This window comes from Ursus americanus, chromosome 17 (assembly GCF_024610735.1).
Source record: "Ursus americanus isolate L20-20 chromosome 17, mUrsAme1.1.p, whole genome shotgun sequence".
Taxonomy (NCBI): domain Eukaryota; kingdom Metazoa; phylum Chordata; class Mammalia; order Carnivora; family Ursidae; genus Ursus; species Ursus americanus.
Window position 1 is genome coordinate 10855067 of NC_142143.1, and position 22596 is coordinate 10877662.

At 60.0% G+C, this 22596-nt stretch overlaps 2 protein-coding genes across 3 annotated transcripts in view; one reads left to right on the plus strand and one right to left on the minus strand.

The window, feature by feature from the left end:
* The window catches only part of TMPRSS6 (transmembrane serine protease 6), a 37590-nt gene extending 34336 nt beyond the window's left edge, over positions 1 to 3254 (plus strand). Inside the window, exons 16-18 of one of the 2 annotated variants that reach the window (XM_045779998.2) lie at positions 45 to 316; positions 2002 to 2138; positions 2466 to 3254. In XM_045779998.2, the coding sequence (XP_045635954.1) occupies positions 45 to 316; positions 2002 to 2138; positions 2466 to 2624 (568 nt within the window). In that variant the 3' untranslated portion in view covers positions 2625 to 3254. Of the gene's footprint in view, positions 1 to 44; positions 317 to 2001; positions 2139 to 2465 lie in introns of those variants that run through there. The other variant, XM_087868717.1, reaches the window with a different exon arrangement.
* A 3117-nt stretch (positions 3255 to 6371) lies between these two features.
* KCTD17 (potassium channel tetramerization domain containing 17) lies at positions 6372 to 16343 on the minus strand. The gene is given in 10 exon segments (XM_045779930.2): positions 6372 to 6575; positions 7462 to 7481; positions 7483 to 7535; positions 7538 to 7552; positions 8173 to 8269; positions 9544 to 9669; positions 11321 to 11416; positions 12283 to 12374; positions 14868 to 14976; positions 16115 to 16343. Coding segments are annotated over 10 exon segments (888 nt in total). The 5' UTR covers positions 16325 to 16343; the 3' UTR covers positions 6372 to 6505.
* Between the last annotated feature and the right edge of the window lie 6253 nt (positions 16344 to 22596).

A 22596-nucleotide genomic window follows, 5' to 3' on the forward strand; every position in this document is an offset into this window, starting at 1 on the left:
TGAGAGAGGCAGCGGCTGATTGCGGACCCTCTCCCCACCGCCAGCATGGCCTCCCCGGCGCTGTGGACCGTGTTCCTGGGCAAGGTGTGGCAGAGCTCGCGCTGGCCGGGGGAGGTGTCCTTCAAGGTGAGCCGCCTGCTCCTGCACCCTTACCATGAGGAGGACAGCCACGACTATGACGTGGCCCTGCTGCAGCTCGACCACCCGGTGGTGCGCTCAGCCGCTGTGCACCCCGTCTGCCTGCCTGCGCGCTCCCACTTCTTCGAGCCCGGCCTGCACTGCTGGATCACCGGCTGGGGTGCCCTGCGCGAGGGCGGTGAGCCCGCTGGGCTGCAGGAGGGTAGATCAGGGCGCGTGGGGTGCGGTTCTGCTTCCCGAGGATTCTGAGCCTGGGGGGGGCGGGGCAAGGGGCCCCTCTGATCCTGGGATCAACCCGGGTTGCATGTCACAGAAGAAAACGAGTTTTTACTATAGTGGTGGCTCCTGCCTTCCAGGCCCTTCCCTCCTTCCAGAACGTGTTTGAAGGGCTTCGGAGGTTACCCTGGGGGATATATGTGAAGTGATGGGGCAGGTTAGGAAGCCAGCAGCCCATGCGCAAGCTCCAACCTCTGCTCCTTGGACCGAGATGACTTTCTACATGGAGGTTGGAATTTAGGGAACATGGTCTCATTTAATCCACCCAGTACCCCTAAGGGTGGGGATTATGGTCCCGTTTTAGCAGTTGCTGTAAGTCACCCAGACAGAGAGGGTTGGAACAGGGATTGGCACCGAGGACTACCTGACCCCGGAGCCCTGCTGTTCTTGCTACTGTCCCTGAAGCAGTGGGTCTCTCCCCTTCCCACCTAAACTGACCATCCCCAGGGGCCACCTCTGTTCTGTGCATACAGGCCCAGGCTGGCATAACCACAGCCATGCCCTGCACCCTTAAAGCGTGTGGCTTTAAAGATGGGGACAGTGATTTACAATCTGGAGGCAGGCAAGATTGTACAGGTAATTTAAAGATGGGGAAACTGAGGCTCAGATGAGAAGTGACATGTTCAAGGGGATGATGGAGGACAGTGGTAAAGCAAGGATTGGTTCATTCGCTCGCTCATTCAAGGACACACTTATGAGCACCTCCTCTGTGGACGCCTTGAGTTGGGCAAAGATGGGCTATAAAGATGAAAAGAGAACATTCTTGGGGGAGACAGTGCTAAGAGCTGACATGGGTGGGGAGGTAGAGCGGTCAGTGGCAGTAGCGGGCAGTAGCCCAGAGAGGTGGCTAGCCAGGTGGGGTCAGGGAGGCTTCTGGAGGAGGGGCTGTCTAAGCTGAGGCTGGGAGGACGAGTCGGCAGTGTCCAAGTGAGGGAAAGAGGTGTCCCGTTAAGGACACAGGTGGGAACCCAGGAAGTCCTGAGAACACCCTGCACCAGAAGGGAGCTGGGGGCAGGCGGATGTGGGCGAGGACTGGTGGGAAGAACAGGAGGGCCTCATTGGCCATTGTAAGGAGCTTGAACCAGGAATTCAGCTGACTTGCACTTTAAAACCCAACTGAGGGCTTCCAGAAAAACACCAACATTGAGCCCTACCCTAGCCAAACAGACCAGCTCTTGGGGTGGACTGGGCACAGTGCAGACTGAAGCTCCCTGGGGGTTCTGACAAAACCCTGGGCTGGACAGTGGGGAGACACTGATGAATTTTAGGCTGAGAATGTAGGGGTCAGATGCATGCTCTGCAAAATTCTCCCTGGGGCTGTCACAGCACAGGGGGGAGCCGGCCAAGAGGCCTCAAGCAGGAGGGAAGGCAGGGAGAAGGACACTAGTCCAGGTAGACTTTGGGTGGGGACTCAGTCTCCGTGGGCCACGAGGAGCCAGAACAGAGTGACGGTGAGGCAAGGTGGAGGGGTAGGGGGCGGGCAGAGCAGGAGAGATGCAGGGGGGCTCCTGAGCTGCAAGGGGAATGAACAGCGGGAGGAAGGGTCCACTCTCATCCCTGCCTTCCGCTCCTGACCCCACTGGGCAGGCCCCACCAGCAACGGGCTGCAGAAGGCGGACGTGCAGCTGATCCCGCAGGACCTGTGCGGCGAGGCCTATCGCTACCAGGTGACGCCCCGCATGCTGTGCGCCGGCTACCGGAAGGGCAAGAAGGATGCCTGCCAGGTGATGCCTGGGGGGGGCTGCTGAGAGGAGGGAGGGAGGGCGGCGCTCACATCACGCAAGGCCTGGCCCTCTGCTCCCACCAGCCTGCTGAAGCCCCATGGCCTCCCAGCAAGGCGGGGATGGCTGGCCCAACTTTATTATTAAGGAAACTGAGGTTCGGGGAGGTGAAGGGACTTGAGGCAGGGCTGCTCTGGGCTCTCTCCATAGATCAGGAGCAGGGCAAGTAGAGGCTTCAGAAGAGTCTCTTGTTGTCACTTGGAAAATTCCCGGCAGTCAGGAGCCCCAGCTTACCCTGATGCAGCCCTGTCTCTCCTCTCCCCCTTTCAGGGCGACTCGGGAGGTCCGCTGGTGTGCAAGGAGCCCAGTGGCCGATGGTTTCTGGCGGGGCTGGTCAGCTGGGGCCTGGGCTGTGGCCGGCCCAATTACTTTGGTGTCTACACCCGCATCACAGGGGTGATTGGCTGGATCCAGCAGGTGCTGACCTGAGGAGCTCCCCTCCCTGCAGAGCTGGGGCCCACCTCCTGGACTCAGGGAGTCCAGGGCACCTGCTAGGCAGGGGAGCAAGTATTCTGGGGGCAGCAGGGCCCCATGGAGGCTGGAGGTAACATCCCGTCGTCCCCCAACCTGCTCCCTGACATCTGCCCCAGGGAGGGCAACAGGAGGAGAAGGGCCGTTAGCTGGTGGTCAACTCCCCCTGCACCCCAGGGCCCAGACAGTCAGCAGGCCCAGCTGGAGGGGTTCACATCCAGCCTATTGCCTCCTCCTTCCCCTTCCTCTGCTACTGATTTGGTGGTGGTGGGGGGGGAGCAGGGAATAGTTCAGCAGTGATAATGGGGCTTCCGGGTCCCAACAGGGGTGCCTGAGCTCCCCTCTGCCAACGCAGAGAGCAGATTCAGCCTGTGAACCTGAGGGGTGGGGATGGGAGGCGCCCCTAAGGAGGGGCCCCCAGAGCCCTGGAGACAGCCAAGTGGGCCAGCTGCCACCATAAGCCAAAGGGTGGGGGGAGCCCCGGGTCTAGGGTCCTCACCCCACCCCTACCTGCCCCTGGGCCTCCACTGCCCACTCTCACCTGGAAGTGAGCTCCACTGCCCTGTGGAATAAAGCCATTCGATCTGAGGCCCTGCTGTGGGGTTTGAATGGGGCCCGGGGCATCTATTCCACACTCTTGACTGAGCGAACTCTGCTTCCTGCTCAGCCTCTTCGTCAAATGGCTAGAAGGCCGAGGTGGGGTCAGTGGGGGCAGGGGTGACCTCCAGGGCAGTTGCTCAGGTCCCAAGAGCAACCCCAGGAAGGCGGTGGTTTGGTGACCCCTCGGATCAGAAGGAGGGAACAAGTGATAGGCTCCGTCTGCAAGCTTGGGAGGAAACTGAGGCAGAGGGGCGGAGCAATCCTCAGGATCACACTGGCGGGTTCGGAGTGAAGCCTGGTGTGGAAGTCCTGCCTCTTGGTTCCCAGTCCACCACTTCTCAGCGCGACACTCCCTTTGCATTCCTGGGATCCTTCATTCAGCAAACCCTCAGTCTCCTGCTACAGGCCACAGAAATGCACAGAACTCGGCTCCTTATCTCAGGAGGGGTGGGGATGACAATCCAGTGTGAAGGGGCTTGGGGGTAGCCTGGAACTCGGGAAGTCAGGGAAGGCTGCCTGGAGGAGGTGAGACTTGCGTTGCGGCCCAAAGGTGGCGAAGGTGGGGAAGGGCATTCCAGCCAGGGGAACAGCATGTGCAAAGGTGTAAGTCCCAAAAGAATGGGGCACATTGATGAGCTGTTTTGAGTTAAAGAGAGGTTGAGAGGGGAGCAAACTGAGATCAGATGACAAGGAATTTGAAGTTGAGTTAAGGACTTGATGCTGGGTGCTCGGGTGCTCTGGGGAGCCACGGAGGAAGGCTGTTTAGCAGGAGAGTGATACGAGTGGATTCACGTTGTAGAAGGACCACAGGCCCTGCCGCCTGGCCTCTGGCACCTGGGGAAGGAAAGGCTCTGAGGACTCGTCAGAGCTCGGAAGGCCTCTGGGAGGGAGGTGTGCAGGAGATACGTGGGGCCTGAGGTCTGGAGGAGGGATTTCAGAGCCTCTCCGCAGAAGGTGAGTGGGAAGACTGAAGAGGCGGGGAGACAGACACTACAGATGGGGGTCCAGCAGGGAGGCTGAGGGCTGTGGCCAGAGCAGGAGCAGAGCTGAAGGGTGGAACCTTAGCCAAGTGGGAGTGGTCAGGGAGGGTCGAGGGTGCCCTCTGGGTGCAGCGGTGGAGGTAAGGAAGGGGGGAATCGAGTCCTGTGGACAAGTCTTCCTTGAAGCCTAGCTGGGATAAGGAAGGGGAGCCTCGGGACGGGGTGGGGGGAAATTTCAAAAGCAGGGAGTGGCTATGGCTGCACATCCAAGGACCCCAGTGCCTCCGATGGCTTGCCTGCTGGGCCCACCTGCAGTGGGGGTCGCGAAGAGGGGGAGGGAGGGAGATAGAGGAGACAGAGCAGACCCAGCAGACGCTGCAGGGGGTGGGGGGGGCCGGGCACAGCTCTGGGTGGGGCAGGATGTTAAAGTATTCCACCGTGGCCTCTCAGGCTTCTCACCGAGGCCGAGGCCAGCAGGCGCAGTGTTGGGCCCTTCGCTAAAATGCAAATTCGTGGGCTCCACCCCAGTCTTAGTCAGAACTGGGGGGTAGGGGTGGACAATCTGTTCTTCTAACAAGCCTCCTGGTGACTTTTTACAAAGTTGGGCACAGAATGTGAGGTCAGTGCAGCGAGCAGGATGTCCCAAGGGCAGTGGCGAGGGGCCCCCAGGCTTGAGTGGAGCAGGGGGAGCCTCACCTGGCCCTGGGGAAAATCTCTGCCTAGGGGACCCCTGCTTTGCCGGGATGTCCCTAGCAGCGCTAAGATGCTGGGGCAGGGGGGCACGGTAGACACTTAGCGGGACAAGGTACGTGAAGGGACCGGCCAGGTGGGCGGGGAGGAGGTCCTGCTGAAGCCCAGTGTCCAGCGCGCTTGGAGAGAAGGTGGAGCAGGAGCCCGGGTGTTTCTATTTCCTGGGACTCAGGGCAGAAGGATTGGTAGCGCTAGGGAGGGGTGGAGGGGACCAAGAAAAGTCACAAAAGGAAGCAGAAGGGGTGTCCCCGGGTGGGATCGTGATGCAGGAGAGGCTGGAGCAAAGGGCCACGGGAATGGTGGGGTGAGGCTGGGAAGTGGGGGGCCCTGCTCTCCTGATTCCGGGAACATCCCCAGTTGGTCTAGGGCTGTCCAGAGGCAGGAAGAGACCTGCATGGCTCCAGGGGCTTGGAAGTCCCCCGGTCCAACTCTTCACTTCACAGATGCGTTAGCTGAGGCCCAGGGAGGGCAGGCACCTGCCCAAGTTCTCCCAGCAAGGCAGAGTTGGTGCCCTTATTGTGGGCCACTGGGCAGAGGATGGAGCCATGACCTCCCTCCCCCAATACACAGGACAGTGACCGCAGGGCAGGGCCCAGGGCTTTAAGAAAAAGCTCCATTACCTGTGAGTCATTGACCCCACCTTGAGTTTCGCTAGTCCCCGAAAGTGGCCCAGAGGAAGAGAGGAAGGCAGCCCAGCGGCTGTTTCTGCAGGTTTTATTACATGGTGGGGTTGGACACAGCCCGGGGGATCATAAGTGCAGGAGGGGCCTCTTGCTCAGCCCCTGCTACCCCCAGACTCTCCCCTGGGCGAAGAGAGGAGTGTCCCCCTTACCCTTTTCCCTACTTCCTTCATGGCCACCATGCCCCTGCTGAGCCCCTGCCTGCCCCTCCTGGACCCAGCAGGGCAGACAGGGATGGGAGCAGCCAAGGTGAAGGCTGGGTCACCCTCCGTCTTCTTCCCACAAGGCCAACCCCCCCCACCCTTCACCCCTCCAATACCTGACTCTCCATCTGGGGCTGAGCAGGTTCTTCCCCCTCTGAGGGAAGGGCGGAGGCAGGGCCACGCTCCAGTCGGGTGCTTTGTACACTCCCCGAGGGCGTTCTGGGACCTTGCTCCTCTTTGTAACCCTCACAACAACCCTGTGAGGTAGGCGGTGGCGGCGGGGAGAGCAAACCCATTGCACAGACGAGGAGACTAAGGCTCAGGGAGGAGATGTGACCGGGTCAGGGGGGAGGGTACCATTCATGCAGCTGGGAGACCCAGGGGAGGGACTATGGGGGCGTGGGAAACACAGCTGGACAGCGCCACACTTTGGCCACAGGCAGGCGGCTCTGCCCAGGGGTCCCAGGGCCCACCTCGGGCCTCGAGAGGTCCCAGCGGGCCCCCGCCCGGCCCCCAGAGGCAGGGGGAAATCACAGCCCCGCAGGTGTAGGCAGAAGTGGCAGGGGGGAGAGTGCTTCCTCCGCCTGGAGCCGGGTGCCCACCCCGCGGTACAAAAATAAAGGATTTCAGATCGGAACCCCAAGTCCCTGGAGGTGATCTGGGGCCTCACATCCGGGTGCCTCTGGCTTGTAACAGCTAGAAAATAAGAGGGGGAAGGGGCAGGGGGACGGGTGGGAGGGTGGTCAGAACACCAGGACGGGGAAGAGAGGGTGGGGCCAGTGAGGAGGGGTGAGGCAAGGCCAGGGGAGGGCAGAGAGGAGATTGAAATGGAGGGAGGGGCAGGGAAGAGAGGGAGAGAGAAAGAGGTAGGTGAGTCACAGGCTCCCTTCTGAGAAGAGGGTGGGGGGCTGAGGCCCAGAGAAGGTGAATTCAGAGCCGAGGAGGGGGAGCAGGAAGGGGACCCAGCTCGCCCATCCGGGAGCCCCATGCCCCATCCTGGGCTGGGTGGTGGCTGCCTCGGAGGCCAGAGTCACCAAGACTCTGGCCAGGGGGGTCAAGACCAGGTCCCTGCTGTCTCAGGCAAAAGGTCACAGACAGCAGCTGTCTGTCTCCATTTCAGAGGCAACTATGGCCCAGAGAGCGACTTGCCCAAGGTCACACAGCAGGCAGATAAGATTGAGGAGGGGCTCGGGGGCACCAGGCCAGGACTTTTTCTGTGACACCCCGATCCTTAGCCAGCTCTGGCTGATTCCTTGTAGGCCAAGGGAATCCAAGGCCGGCCATCCTTCCCCACCCTCCCCACCCCCCCACTCTCCCCAAGAGCCAGGGAATCCCATGGCAGGGGAGGCTGTGATGCCGGCTTTCCCCTCCCTCCTTCCCAGCCCGGCTCTGGAGCTCTGGTTCTGACGGATGGCTGGGAACGAGGCCGGCCCCCTGACATTCCTCCCCTCTCAGCGCCTCACAGCCAAGGCCAAAACAGGTGAGGGGAGAAAGTCAGCGGAGCGCCGGGCTCGGGTCCAGGAACGGGAGCCGCGCCCCCTCCTGGCTTCCGCCCTCCCTCCAGCTCCGCCAAGCTACAAACCAGGGATGGCGGCTCTGGGGGGCGGGCGAGGGGCCGAGGAGGAGCCCTCACTGCCAGCGCAGCCTCAGGTCGGAGGGGTGCGGACGGGAACCTGCAAGGAGGAGAGGTGAGGAGGAGGCGAGCAGGTGAGGCTCTGGCCCGGGGCTGCCCGGCCTCAGCGGCGTCCGGCGGCCGCGGCGGGGCTGGGGGGCCCGGCGGAGAGGCGGCGGGGGCCCAAGTGCCCGGGCCGGGGAGCGGGAGGTGCCAGCGGGAGCGCGGGAGGCGGCAGGCGGGGCGCTCGGGGAGGCGGGGCCGGGGCGCCGGGGCGGAGGGCGCGGGGGGCCGGGCCCGGGGCGGCCCCGGGAGGGAGGGGCGAGCAGGCGGAGAGGAAACCCGGGCAGGGGCAGAGAGGGAAGAGGCAGGGTGCAGATGAGATCCAGGAGGAAGAAGAGGTGGGTGGAGATGAGGCAGGGCCTCCGGCGGGAAGCGGAGGAGGAGGAGGCGGTGGTGGGAGGGAGAAAAGGTTAGCGGGCTCCTGAGATGACAGGGCTGCAAAGAGAAAGTGAGAGAAGGGACGGTTATGCGGCCGCGGCGGGCGGCGCGGCGGAGCTAGCCCTGGCGGCCCGTCCCCCCGCAGGCCCCGGCCCCCGGGGCTGCAGCTGGCTCCAGCGGGCAGTGGGCGGGAGGCTCCGGCTCTTATTAGCAATCATTCTCCTCGGGGGGTGGCTGCACCTTTCTCCTGGGTATCTGCCTCCACCTGCACCCGTTCCACCTCCACCATCACCTCCTCCTCCTGCTGCCGCTCCTCCTCCAGCTGCTCCTCGGCGCTCTGTGCACCAGCCGGCGGACCCAGGGAAGAAAGAGCGCACAGCTACCGAGGGGCCGGGCCGGCTGGCGGCTGGCCCCGCGGGCCCCACCTCAGGGCCGGACGGAGGGGGACCTTGAGGAGGGAGAAGCTGGGGCGTCTTGTCCAGTCCCCTGGGAGCCTGGGAAGGGACTGGAGAAAGGGCCCAGAACGGGCCCCTGCCCGGACCTCGCCGATCAGCCTGGCTGCCGTTATCCGGAGCGAGACCGGGTGAGGGGCGGGAGAGGAACGGGATGGGTGTGGGGCCAGGGTATCCTCGAGGGGCTGCTGGGAAGGCCCCACTTTAGGAGGACCCAGAGTAGAAAGGAGGCCAGGGGAGGCCCAGGGCGGACACCACGCACATCTGGGATGCCCTCCACAGGCTCCGACACCCCAGGCTCTGAGGCTTTGGCGGTGCCAGCCACTGGCCCTGATGGGGGTAGTGTGGGCAGGGGAGGTCACAGGACAGGGAGGCAGACAGATAGGAAGCCAGGGTTCATAAGTCTCCAATGCACGGAGACAGGCCCCCGGGAGGAATGGTCTCCCTTCTTCCCAGCCTGGCTTGCTGCCCTGCCCCATGGGCCCGCCCAAAGGCCCTCGAGGCCTCTGACTGGCTCTGGGTTCAGGGTGGCAGGACCTCTGCTCAGCCCCCTTCCCACGGCCGGCTGTTGCTGTCCCAAAGGCCAGGGCCAGAAACACATGGCTGAGCCCCATGGGGTTCCTGAACCCCCTTCCTGCAGAGCACCTGAGAAAGGGGCCCGGGAAAGGGGCAGGATTCACACATTCGGCTTCTCTGCCCTGGCCCAGACCAGCTGGGGACATTTACCAGCCTCTGGGAAATAAACTGGCCATTTGGATCCCAGAAGTTCTCAGCTTGACGGTACCACAGAGAGGACGTGGTCTACCCTCAGCTTTCAGAGAACACGACAGGGGGGCCGAGAGGGCCAGGGCTTGTCCAAGGTCATGCAGAACACAGCACACCATGCCCAAACTCCTGGTTTCAGGAGCCCCTTTCAAACGGCATCTAGGTCCCCTCCTGCTGTGCCCTAGGAACGGTCCTGATCCCATTTCACTTCTCCCCCCGCCTGGGCCTGGGTAACCGCCGTGAGCAGATGGGACCATGGGTGGTATGGGATGGATGGCATTGGCTGTGACCGGGTGGTGATGTGTGTGCAGCAGGAGGGAGAAAGAAGCAGGGATGGCTAGGTGGAGGGGAGGGAGGCAAGAGTGGGGCAGGGAAGCTGAGGCTGGGGGCTCACCTTGGTTTTGCGGCTGGACTCCGAGCTCAGCCCGTGTGGGGAGCTGTAGAGCTCCTTGGACACCACGCACAGGAACTCTGCCTGGTCCTCGCTGCCGTAGTTGTAGGAGGAGCCGATATTCACCAGCTGGGGGGCAGAGCATGGGGAGAAAGATGACGGGCTGGGTGGAAGGCAGCCAGCAGGGAAGGGGCGTTGACATCCACACTGGTCAAGATACCAACTTACGTCCCGATCTGGCTGTTCAGGCCCAGCCCTGAGTTTCCGCAGAAAGTCAGTCTTCTTCCCATCCCCCACCTAGGTGTCTGGCCGGCTCCCAGGCCCAGCCACCCCCCTGGCTTGGCTGGGCCTGTTCCGTGGAAGAAGGCTGCCTTATCTTCGCTGCTCCCCACCCTGCACCCCAGCCCCAGAACTAGGGGCCACTTTCTAAAAACAGGTGGAGGCCGATGATGGGCAGGTCATCCCCCTCTGTTCCAGATGTGGCTGAAGCAGCCCCAGAACCAAGTCGTAGGGTAGGGTTGGCATGATGGGGCCCCAGAGAATATTCTGTTCATTCTTGGAAGCAGAGGTAGAACAGGTTGTCCATTCCTTAGGCCAGCGAGCCGTCAGCCCGGCCTCTGAGAGCCCATGCGATTGCCAAAGGCTCCTGTAGGCTCTAAGAGCAGCCCCACTTTTGTTCTGGGGTCCCTGGCATAACCACAAGCACAAGGCCCTGTGCATGACGTTCAGCCCCCAGGGACCCTCAGCCGACAGGCCGTGAAAACCATCAGCCCCTCTGGCAGACAGGGCTTGAGGAGGTGATGACCCTGCAGAAGTCCCACAACCAGGACGAGTGGAACAGGGATTCGAATCCGGGATCCTGAGTCCTCTCTGGAGTCTTGTAGACTTACAGACCGAGAGTCTGCGTGATGCTGGCTGCCTCCAGTGTCTGCAGCCCTACCCTCGGCTAAGGACTTTATCAACGGCCCTTCCCATGTTCACGACAGTCCTGCGAAGCGAGCACTACTGGCCCACATCACAGATTAGGAAACTGAGGCCCAGTGAGGAGATAGGACTTGCTCAAGGTCACGTGGCATGTTAAGTGTTGGGTCCAGGCCTCTGGCTCCTAGACAGGGCCTGTTCCTCCATCCTGCCCGGCTGTCCTGCGGAGCCCCAGCCTTCTCCCTCCTTCAACCTCCACAGGCAAGGAGCTGTGCGTGGACGCAGGCAAAGGGCTAGCCAAACCCTTTTCCTTCACTAAGGGCCCATGTGACCTTGGGTTAACTTGCCGGCTCTGCTCTTCTGGAAACTGAGAGGAGGGCTGTGAGCTGCGTGGCGAGGGCAACACCACTTGTGTTAAGTGTCTCCTGATGCGTAAACTGCACGCGAACCGGGGGATGATCGGTCCCTGTGAATCCTCGTGGGAAGCCACTGCTTGGGCTTCCCGGACGTGGCGAGGCCGTGACTTGGCCTGTCACTTGCGGGGACCCTGGGACCTGTAGCTGTGCACTCGTCACAGAAGGTGCTGACCCGAGGTGGGAGTCCACTCACTCATGTGGCGCTCGTCTCCTTGCCCCCGAGCTGTTGTTTGGGGGCAAGAGACCTGCTCGTCCTGCTGTATAGACCACTCCCCGGTGGCTGTGAGAACCCCTGTGCCTCCGTGTGGCCTTTTCGAAACCTTGCTCGATGTGACGGCTGGGGGTCTGTGGCAGGGAACCCAAGCCTGGGGCTGCGGAAGGGAAGGGCCTGCCTTGCCCGGAAGCTCAGAGGTGGCAGGTGGGGCCCCAGGGCCCCCGCGCACCTGCTCGAAGCGCCAGCCGTCGGACATGGTGGACACCATCTGTGTAAGCTCCTCCTCCTGGCACTGCAGCACGCGGTACACGTGCTTGGGGGGGACCTGCAGGCAGAGAGGCGACGTGGAGGACACCCGCGGGAGCGGCAGGCGCACCTGTCAGCCCCCCAGCTCCTTCTCTCCCCACCCACACCACATACCCCGAGAAGGAGAGGAGGCGGCGGCCATGTTCTGAGTACCTACTACGTGCCAGGCACTCGACCTGCGGGATCACTTAATCCTCCACACACCCTAGGAGTTATGGGATTTTCACAGAGGCTCCGAGGGGGTCTTACTCGCCCACGGTCACCTAGCTGACGTGTGGCAGAGCCAGGACATGGGTGATACAAGGGGGCCACAAGGACGACATGGAACCTCCCTGCTTTGATCTCCGGGGGCTGGGAGAGGGTGCCTCACCACCTGCTCCCCCACACACACCCATGTCGCCCCCAGGGTGGCCAGAGAATCCCTCTAGCTCCTCCCAGACTGGGCCCAGGGCCCAAGCTCAGAAATGTGAACTCCAGCGGTTCGTGCCCTGCCCACCAGGGGCCTACCTGATCCCACGAAATGGGTCATTCGCTCATCCTGCATTGCCCCCACACGGCCCCCTGTACCTCCACACGGACCCCATTTTGCTTGTGAGGAAGGGAAGAGTGAATGTCTCAGCACCTCTATATTCCACAAGGGGAAATCAAGGTCCAGAGAGCGCCGTGATGGGCCCAGGGTCATACAGTGAACAGAGCCACGTCGGGGACAGAACTCAGTGTGCTTCTCCCAGTCTGGGGCTTTCGCTGGGCAGCCTGGGAGCTGGACCACACCCTCCCTTTACAGGCTAGCTTGGCCTCTCCACCTCTCTCAAGCCTCCTCCCGCCTACCCCCCCCCCCCACCCCCCGGCCTCCTCTCCCGCCACAGCTGCCCTGGCGCTCCTGACCTGGGTGACGGGGTAGTCCTTCTCCTCCATTCTGTCTTTGATGATGCGGATCAGCGGGCCGATGTTGTAGAACTCGGCTTCCTCTAGGACGCCTAGCACACACCGGGCAGCCCACGGTCACTCGATGGTCCCCGTGCCCTCTTCTCCCCTTGTTCCCTCTGCCTCCACACCCACTCCCACGCCCGTTACGGGCAGTGATGAGCATCTCTGAGTTCAGGGCTCAAGCAGGAGGGAACGTTTCCTTCCCTGGATCCCACACTCTCCGTGGAAGGAGATGCTGCCATCCAACCAGCTCTACACCCCTGCTGTGCTGGGCCTGGTGACCTAGGGACACCTGCCAGTGCCCTCATCTGGGGGCTGCTCTGGGGCTGGCAAGAGGCAGAGGCTTGCTGGGACTGGAGCCTAGAATGCCACACCACGAGAAAGACCTTGGCGGACCCCCTATGACATGTTCCCCCTCATGAAGCACGTGCTCGGTGCAGGTCCTGGGGCTAAGCGTTTTATGTTCTCTCCTGCAGTTCATTCTTTTTTTTTTTTTTTTTTTTAAAGATTTTATTTTTACTTATTTGACAGAGAGAGAGACAGCCAGCGAGAGAGGGAACACAAGCAGGGGGAGTGGGAGAGGAAGAAGCAGGCTCATAACAGAGGAGCCCGACGTGGGGCTCGATCCCACAACGCTGGGATCACACCCTGAGCCGAAGGCAGACGCTTAACCGCTGTGCCACCCAGGCGCCCCTCCTGCAGTTCATTCTTAGCACCAGAAGCAGGTACCTTCGTTGCCTCCGCTGAACAATTGGGGAAACTGAGGGCCGGAAAGAGAAGCAGCTGTCCAAGGCAATGCAGCCAGTAAGTGGCAGAGCTGGGATCCAAATTCAAGCTCCTCTGACTTCAGAGCCCACTATAAATGCATAATCTCTGTGCCCGTGCCTCTCCCCCACGCTACAGTTTGCAAAGCCCCTCCTGCGCTCATCATGAGCCCTAGGGACAGGGGGAAGCAGGCATTATTGTCCCTTCACAGCTGAGGGAACTGAGAGTCTCGGAGACTAAGTGAGTCACCTTTCCAGTGAAGGGGAGTGGCCCCACGCCTTTGGATTCCCCTGAGTTCGTACAGGGCAGGGGCCCCCTCTAGTCCTTTCCTTGACCGGCCTCTGGGCTCCTTGAGGACACGGCCCATGTCTGATCGACCCTGCTGTCCCAGGCGCTCACATGGCACCTGACACAGACTAGGCGGTCACTAAATGTTGCTGCCTGAGGACCCCTTGTGAGCCCTGCAGATGACAGACACACGGCTAACGTGGCATCACGGGTCCTTGGTGCCGGGTGCTACTGTCACCCCATTTCACAGATGGGGGCATGGAGGCACAGAAGCATAAGTGACTTTCTTGGTGTCACGCAGCTAGTAAATCTCTTCCCAGGTCCTAAGGCTCCTTCCGTGAGGGCCCCGGCCCTGTCTGAGGTGCTGGGCATGGCAGAACTGGGAGAATCCCAGAACCTGTACACAGATGTCAGCTGGGACACAGCTGGAGTGTTCACCTCCCCTCCCCGCGGGTCCTGCTCCTGGGCCCCGGGTATCTGTGCTCCCTGCAGAGCGCCCTGAAAGCGGCGGGACTGGTGCCCACAGTGGGCTCTGAGAGTGAAGCCCTAGTCTGCTGGGGAGCTACCTGGCCTCTAGATCACCAGGTCCCATGCGGGTCAGGAAGGAAGACCATGGGCTCCGAGTGAGGAAGGATGGGCTGTGCTAGACACCCACAGGGTACAAGCACCAGGACTCAGGACACTTGTTGTCCCCAAACATGCTCTCACCGCCCCTAATTTATATACACAAGTGGAGGCTCAGAAAGGAGAAGTGACATGTCCAAGCTGGCCTGGCTGGGTCGGTTGACCCAGAGCCACGCCCTGTGCCCCAAGGAAGAGTTGACTTGGCCCTGACTGTAGTCCCTGCCCCTGGCTGAGGCTTTTCCAAGAGGATATTCTCTCTGGCACGGCTTCTCCAACCATGGGCTGGAGCCAGAAGTGGGCATCTATGGGCCCAGCCGGCCCAGGCCCCAAAGGAACCAAACCCCTGCTGGGGAGCAGGCTCTCCTCCCCCACCTCCTCCCACAACCAGCTGTGCTACAGAGGCCGCTGGATTTGGGGGAAGAGTCCCCTGCTCCACCCACCTGCTGACTGCCAGCCCTCACCAGGCATCTGAGATAGCGGATCCCCCACAGAGAGAGAGCCAGACCTCCTCCTCTCAGCCCATCTCCACCCATTCACACCTGGCTTCCCAGGAGGTCAGGAGAAAGGGCATCCCTGCCCACAACAGAGGCTGCCGGCCTCACAGGCTCCCTCTATCCTCTGCCTCTCTGTTGGCACTCAGCAAAAGCTCAGGCTGGTCAGCTCGGTAGAGCCCCGAGGCTCAGTCCAGGCAGAGGCTTTGGGATTCAGCCTGGTCGGGGATAAGGAGGCAGGCAACAGGAAAGAAGTTAAATGTCCCCCCTGCCCTGACTGGGAGAAATAGCTTTGGACCTCCATGGAAGGCCCTGGCAGACTTCAGAGGGCAGAGCTAGGATGAGGGTCCCAGCCAGCCCCCTGGCCCAACTCACCCTCCTCAGCCATGTCCTTGTCCAGCACCAGCTTGCCATGCCGAAGAAAGTTCAGGATGGGCCCAAAGTAGGTGGGGTCACGGTCAATGAGGTAGGCCCCAGTCTCATCCTATGGAGATGAAGGGCACAGGCCGTGAGAGGAGAGTGAGGCTCCCCCCTCCCCCCGCCCTACTTCAGGCCCAGTATGGATTGGAGGTAGGGAGTGAACCCAGAGTCTGCTCTTCCCTGGAACAAAGGGGCATGATGAAGCAGAAAGGCTTTGGGGTCAGAAACACCTAGGTTCAAATCCTGCCTCTGCCTTTTCCTCACTGTGTGACTCTGGGCCAGTGACTTGGCCTCTCTGAGCCTCGCTCCGCTCCCCCATAATGAGGGGTCATTGTAAGCATGAGTTCTGAGGGGCACCTGACCCAGAGTAGGGTTCAGTGATTGTCCCTCTTAGAGACTGTTCCCCTGAAGCCTGCCCTACACTATCTCCATCAGATCCCCAGTCATTCTGGGGATGTTGGATGTTTACAAGTTTCCAAAGGAGCTGCGATCTCATTGGACAGGCACGGCCTGCAGGGAGGCAGGGTGGGAGTCCATACAACTCTACAGGGGTAAAACGGAGACATCAAGGGGTGAGGGGACTTGCCCAAGGTCACAGCATCAGAGAGTCAGGGAATGAGGGAGAGGGGGCCCTAGAGGTCTCCTCCAGACCAGCCTCCTCTGGTTACAGACAGGAGGCTGAGCCTGGAGCAGGGAGGGGTCTGACCCAAGGTCATGCAGGCAGTTTGCAGCAGAGCCGGGATGGGAGCCCAGAAATGGTGCCAGAGAGGCCAGGGCTCCTCCCTGATGAAGCCCAGCTCAGAAGGCACCCCAGGACTTCTCCACCCAGCTCCCTGCACTCCTAGGCCACCCACACCCCAAAGGGCGGGGGAAGCAGCCTCAGTAACTCCCTTCCCCAGTACGGGAGTCCCGTTTGGGAAGGAGGGCAGGCCCTAAAGGAGAGGGAGAGTCCCGATCCACCAGCCTCCCGGAGCGGGAGCCCGGGGCAGTGCTCAGAAGGCTCCAAATGGCCGCGGCCTGGCGTTGTCCCGTTGCCACGGCAATGGGCACATCCCTCACTCTCCCATCCACTTCCTCCGGCCAGTTCTTCCTGCCTCCGGCTCTTGGGAAATAAAACCAGCCGGGTTGCCGGCCAGGGCGGCCCCGATTCGGGCAGGCAGAGGACCCCCCCGCCCGACGGCCGCCCACCGCGAAGGTCTCACCCGGTCCGACTGCAGCTCTTCCCCCTGGCACAGGCGGCTGAGGAAGGACTTCTGCTCCCGGCACAGCGTCTGCCGGGTGGTCAGGAACACCGTGCCCCCCACGTTGAGCCGCACCCACTTGCCCCAGCCGCCCGCCGCGCGGCCGCCCATCCCCGCCGGCGGCGCTGCCTCCCCGGCCTCCATCCTCCCGGCTCGCCCCGGCGTCTGCATCCTCCGGGCGCGGCGGCTGGGGGCGGGCAGGTACCGCGCGCCGGGCATGCCGGGAGCTGTAGTCCGCGCCCCCGGAAGGGGGGGAGGCGGGGCGGCCGGAGTGGGGGGGCGGGGTCTCCGGAGCCCGCGAGCCGCCCTCCCAGCCCGACCCACTCCGCGCTTCGTGGGCGGCCCGCAGACCCGGCCTCTAGAAGAAGCCCTTTGGCCGAGTCACGGTGTTTGGGGAAGGTCAGCTTCGAGGTCACCGGGACAACAGAGTGTGCTACTCCAAACCCGCACTCCTCCCTCCCGTGTGTTCTTCACATGACTGTTTTCTCTTTGTCGGGTCTGGGTCATCAAACAGCTGATAACGTTAAGAAACTACTGCTCCCAGGATTCCGCAGCATTCACCTGTATCTATTTTCCAAGATGCACTCATACTGCCCTTTGTGTGTGGGGGTGGGGAGCAGGCCGGGCTCCTGGCCAACGGAGGTTCTTTGAGGACAACATAGCTGGGCTGAAAGTTGACCGACCACCCACTGTATTCCAGATGTCTCTATTAGTCACTGAAGCTCTCAGCAGCCCTGTGAGGTTGGTATCACCATACCCATATTGCACAGGCGAGTAGGCAGATGTGAAGTGAGCTCCCTGACTCACACAGCTGGTGAGTGGCAGGCCGGCAATCCAGGTGGGTCCGGCCAACCCATGGGCTGCCGGTGCTCCCTGGGAAAGATGTCTAGGGAGGAAGGGCAAACAGGGCGCTGGATCAAAGTCTGGAGGACTGGGTTTTCATCCCGGCTTTTGTAGGCTGAGGTATTGGGCGAGATCTCAGTTTTCCATCTGTAATTCGGGAGGGGGAGGAGGGATTGATTCTGTGGGTCCCCTTCTAGGCCAGATAACTTGGAGTTGGCACTGACATTGTGGGTACTGCAGGGTGGAGGAACAGGGGCAGCTCCTCATGTCATCTGGGACCAGGTAGGGACAGGGGCCGAGAGGAAAGCTGCCCTCCTTATCTTTCTCTCCTAGATGTGTCTGTCCTGGTCCTGGATTAAGGGGGAGGGGTCTGAGGTTCCCCTCAGTGATCCCGGGTCCGCCCCCCCAACACCCCGGGTTCCCCACACTAGGCTGCCTGGCCTTGTGCCAAAAGTTCAGTTACCATCCAAGGCTCTGCCTTCGCCACAAAGCCCTCCCCTTTGGCAGGGAATAGGTCACAGCTGCTAGAATGTTGCTCCTGAGAACTCACCAATATGTTCTTGGGCAACTTCCTCTCTGAGCCTCTCCGAGGTTTTTTCTTTTGCAAAATGGGAATTATAATAGTTGCTCCCCCAGAGCATTGTTGTGAAGATTACATTATATAATGTCTGTTAAACACCTGGCATAGGCCCTGGCTTTCAGTATATTGGGTGGATGGATGGACAGGTGGACGGGTGGATGAATGAAATGGGACACGGACTGGCCTTGAAAGCTCAGCAGCACTCCTGGAACATAGTGTGAGCCCTCAACCATTGTCTGCTAAAACAAAGCTAGAGCAAGAAATATTTCTATATCCACTTAAAGGTGGTAGGCAGGGAGCGATATGGTCAGCTTGGCCACTTGGACCACTCCGGGGGCTGCAGGGAGGATGGCTTGAAGCACTGAGAGACCAGTTAGGAGGCCACCTGGGTCAGGACGGGGGGAAGCTCAAACCAAGGCAGTGTCAACGGGCCAAGACAGAAGAGGGTGGATTCGGTGGCTACTTAGGAAATGGAAGTAAAGACTCAGGTTCAACGGGCTGTGGGAAGGAGGGAGGAGGCAGAAGTAGAAGGTTCTATGAAGCAGGAGAGGCAGAATAGGAGGAGAGGCAGATCTGGGGAGTGAGCAGGGGGGTGAGGAGGTCAGTTTGGGGACAACCTGTGTTTGCAGTGCCCGTGGGGGAAGTGACAGTTGTCTCTCCAGGTGTGATACTCAGGAGAACTACTTGGACTGGAGAGGACAGGTGGGGTTGTCCTGAGCCTCGGGAGGGAGGAAGAACCCCCCCCCAAAAAAAGAGAACATGAAACATCCCAGGGCTAGGGGCTAGGACCCTAGGAAGGCTGTCCGGGGAGGTGGTGAGAAGGGAGGGGGGGATTGAGTCGGGGGAGAAGACAGTGCAAAGTCTGGAAGGGGAAAAAGAGCCAAACTCCAGAGACCAAGTGTGGGCCAGTTCGAAACAAGTTCACATGAGGAGTAAGTTGAGAAAACTGAAGGTCAGTGCCTTGGAGCTGCTGGAACCCAGGGCTGGCCTGACCCCACCTGCTCCTACACAGGTGGCTCGGGACTGGAGGCACAGTGTCACTTGCACAGGGTCACTCAGCAGGACGTGATCTGTTCCCACTTCCATCGTACAGAAGACAGGACAGCGGCTCCAAGACCGTGGGCCTTGCAGATCGTGCCGGGAATGGCTCCCGAGTGCAGAGGCAGCCTCCAAGCCTGGTCTCGTGGACTCTGAAGCCCGGGCCGATAAGCACTCGTTCTCCTGCCTCCCGCGGAGTCCCGTAGCCCCTTTGTGCAGGTGTCCTTCACCCTGAAGAACAGATGAGGAACCGCGGTCACGGGGAGGATCCCCTTCCCTCCGCCCCGAACACCATTCGGTGCCGTGATGTCCGTTGAGCACTGGCTGTGCGCCAGGCACTGAAACACAGAGATAAAGATGTCAGTGGCGGTCCCTGCTCTAGAGGGGACTTCGGGTTGTGGAGGCGGGCTTGAGAGGCTTTGACAAAACATAGCATCCCAGGTAATCCTGTTTCTGATTACGGACTGGCACTCTTCATGGTTCTTTTCGCCTGTCTTCCCCATTTAGAGGACAAAACCAAACATCCCGGAGACAGTTTCTCAGGATGATGGTTACGGGGAGGAGAACCAAACTTCAATTGCTTCCTCGTTACACTGCCCCCTGCTGTCCCCTTCTGGGAAGAGCAACTTTCAGGTGTTTCTTAATAGGGCTCTGAATTGGGCTTTTGAAAGCAAGTGAGACAGGAGGAGGGCTGATTCAGAGGCACAGGCTCCCAGACAAGGATGCCAGCTGGGTGACCTTGGCAAAGTCACCTAACCTCTCTGCACCTCAGTGAGGATAATAATAGTACGTAGCTCATGCAGTTGTGAGGACTCCCTGGGCTAAGACGGGAAGGCAGCGGAAGAGCACTCAGAACACTGCCTGAGCAAAGCTTCAGTGAACAGTGGCTTGGTTGGAACCAGTCCTGCCTCCCTGTCTACTGCTGGTTGGACCCGAGATCGGGGCCTGGGGCAAGGCACCTTCATGGACCTTCAGGTCCATTCCCATTGCCCAAGGATAAACCAACCTCAGCAACTCCTCCATGCCGGGGTTGGACGGACAGGCAGAGAGAAAGACCACCCCCAAGGACCCAGACTCCAGAGCACAACAGCTATCATTTCCTCACGCTAAACCCCTGGGACCCACAGTGACCTAGGAGTCCCTCTGCCACCCGATGGAGCCGAAGGAACATAAAATACATCCCCAAGTCCTCACCTGAGCTCATCGCCGCAGCCTGTTTTGAACCTTCTCATGTTAGCAGCTTCCCCCACATCTGAGTGCCTTGCTTCACATCTTCTGTCAGTTCTGTGACTAAGATGTCACTCGGCCCTGCTGGAATTTGGGGTTCAGTCCTCCTCTTCCCACGTTCAGATGTCAGAACATTCTGATTAGCCTCGATTCTGTTGTGTTTACATCCAGTCCAATCCAGTCGCTGCCTTGGCCCTCAGTTCTGTCTCCTATCTCGGAGTGGGGGATGTTGATTCTGAGTCACATTTTCGGGTCACCTGAGGCGAGAAACAGGCATATTGAGTCAGAAAGAGTGTGTCCTGAGCAGCCAGAAATATTCAGACAGGCTTTCAGAGGCCAGTGGCCCAGGGTATGGACTCCATGGCTCTCGGGCTATGAGACATCTGGCCAGTTACATAACCTCTTCAGCCCCCACTTTACACCACTTGCCATCTTACATCATAATGTTACTCATACTTTTTAGTGCTATTACATGCAGTGCATGTTAGCTATTATAACTGACCATTTACGATGTGCCATGCTGGTGCTGGAAGTTATCATTCCAACCTAGGTCAGTATTAGTGTGCCCATTTTAAAGATGGAGCTCGGAGAGTCTGCATAACTGGCCCGCGGACTTGACTACTTATAAAAGAACAAATATGTCTCGATGCTTTCACCTAGAACTTCCTCTGATTGTCAGCATTCACCAAGCCTGCCCCCAGCTCTGGGCTTTAGAGTTTCAGAAATTAAGGAGGCGCAGACCTTCCCCTGGAAGAGCAGGCCCATAATTTCTGTGGGCCCCAGGGGGCGCCATTCGTCCCGCGAAAGGCCAGTCGAAGGTCTGGAGGAAGGGGCGCCTTTCTCCAGTTGGCAGAAAAGTGCTGCCCCAGCTGGCGGTGACCCTGCCCTCTTCAATCAGGGCATCCCGAGCCGGCGGGAGGTGCGGGCGGTTCGGCCTCGCCGGCAGGGGGCGCGCCAGCCCGCCCGGGTTCGTGGAGAGCCCCCCCTACCCCCACCCCGCCCACCCAGCCCACGCCGTCCGTCTGCTAGGGCTGGTTCTCTTTTCAGCTCAGCTCCGGGGAACTGAGGCCCTGGCAATCAGGCTCAGTCTTATCTGCCTCCTGCAGGGACCTCACTCTGCCCTGCGAACGCCCCTCTGGCTCCGGCTGATGTCCTGCCACAGCTCGAATCAGGAATCACACAGAACCAGGCATCTACTGCCCATCCCCCTGGGCCCCTCGGACCCTTGCTCCTGTTGCCCCAGGGACATTTCTGAGCATTTCCATGGGCCCAGCTCCGCGCCAAGCACTTTCGCGGATTCTCTCTTTTAATCCCAACCCAACCGGAATATACGATGGTAATTGCCATTTTACAGTGGGGCACCCCTGGGGGTGTTCTGTGTACCTCCAGATTCTCCTGCTCCTCCACCCTCCTCTCCACGGCTCCTCCGTGGCTGGTGTGGAACGGGGATGGGAAAAGAAAGGGAAGATTCTCCTTGCCTGGCGCCCATGTCCTCTGGTGTGCTTTTGCCTCTGGCCAGAGCTAAGATTCAAATTGCCTAGGTTTTTTCCCAGGAGGATTGTTTTGAGGGTTCTTTGGAGCCCGGATTGCTAGGAATGCCTCACACTGTACTATCCTTCCTGGGCAGGGCCTCCTCTGATTGGCTGCCTGGGACATTCTACTCAAGGACCATCTCCATTGGGTCCCACCGCCCACTCCCCTTCTGCCCCAGCTCCGAGTCACCACTCCTCACCCAGGTCCTCGGCTGGTCCCTAGGAAGCCAAGGCTCCGCACATGTGATTCCATCACGGATTGGCCAGCCAGGTCGGCATCCCTCCTGCAAGCTTTCCCAGGCTTGGGTCCCACCCAGCCCCTGAGCATCCCTGGAATCAAGGACACCCAGGCCAAGCTCTGCAGATGGGATCCCTGAAGCACTGCTCACTCAGTTTTCCAGGAGGGGAGCCCCCCCCCCACCGTGCACCTCCCCCCATGGGGCGGGAGAAGTAGAACACCCCAACAGCTCCCTACAGAGAGAGCCCCCCTCTGCTTTCCAACTGCTCCTGCCAGCCTCTCTCCCCGATGTAGGCAGGAGGGGCCGTCTCCTGAGGTTTCTAAAACTAGTTCTTAACCACCTGGGTTGAAAGAACTGCTTGAGATGGTCTTGCACCTTGTTTTAGAATGTGGGTGCAGTTAGCAGCTCTGGCTGAAACTGGATCAGAAGAGCCTGCTTTTAAAAAATAGCATTTTATTTTGAAGCAATTTCAAACTTGGAGAAAAGTTGCAAAAATAATTCCAAAAATCCTGGTGGAGCCTCCGCTCACATTCACCAAATGCTCACATTTTACTACATTGGCTCTTCCATTCTCTGAGAGCAAATCACAGAGTTCATGGCCTTTCGCTCTTGAACTCTTCCGTGTGATCCACACCTCGGGACATTCTTTTATATAATCACGGTGCAATTACCAACGTCAGGAAAGGAGCATCGGTACGATACCATGAACTAATCTACAGATTTCTTCAAATCTCCACTTGTCCTGCTAATGTCCTTGACAGCAAAAAAGGGGGGAAAGTCCTTGAGGATCCATCCAGAAAGCATTGCCTTCCATTGTCTTGTGTCTTTACTCTTCTGATGTGGACCAGTTCCTTGGTCTTTTTTTGGCTCCAATTTTTGAGAATAGACTGTTTATTTTGTAGAATGCCCTCAGTCTGGGTTTGTCTGATACTTCCTCATGATTATACTCATTGTGTGTATTTGGGGCAGAAACCCCCAGAAGTG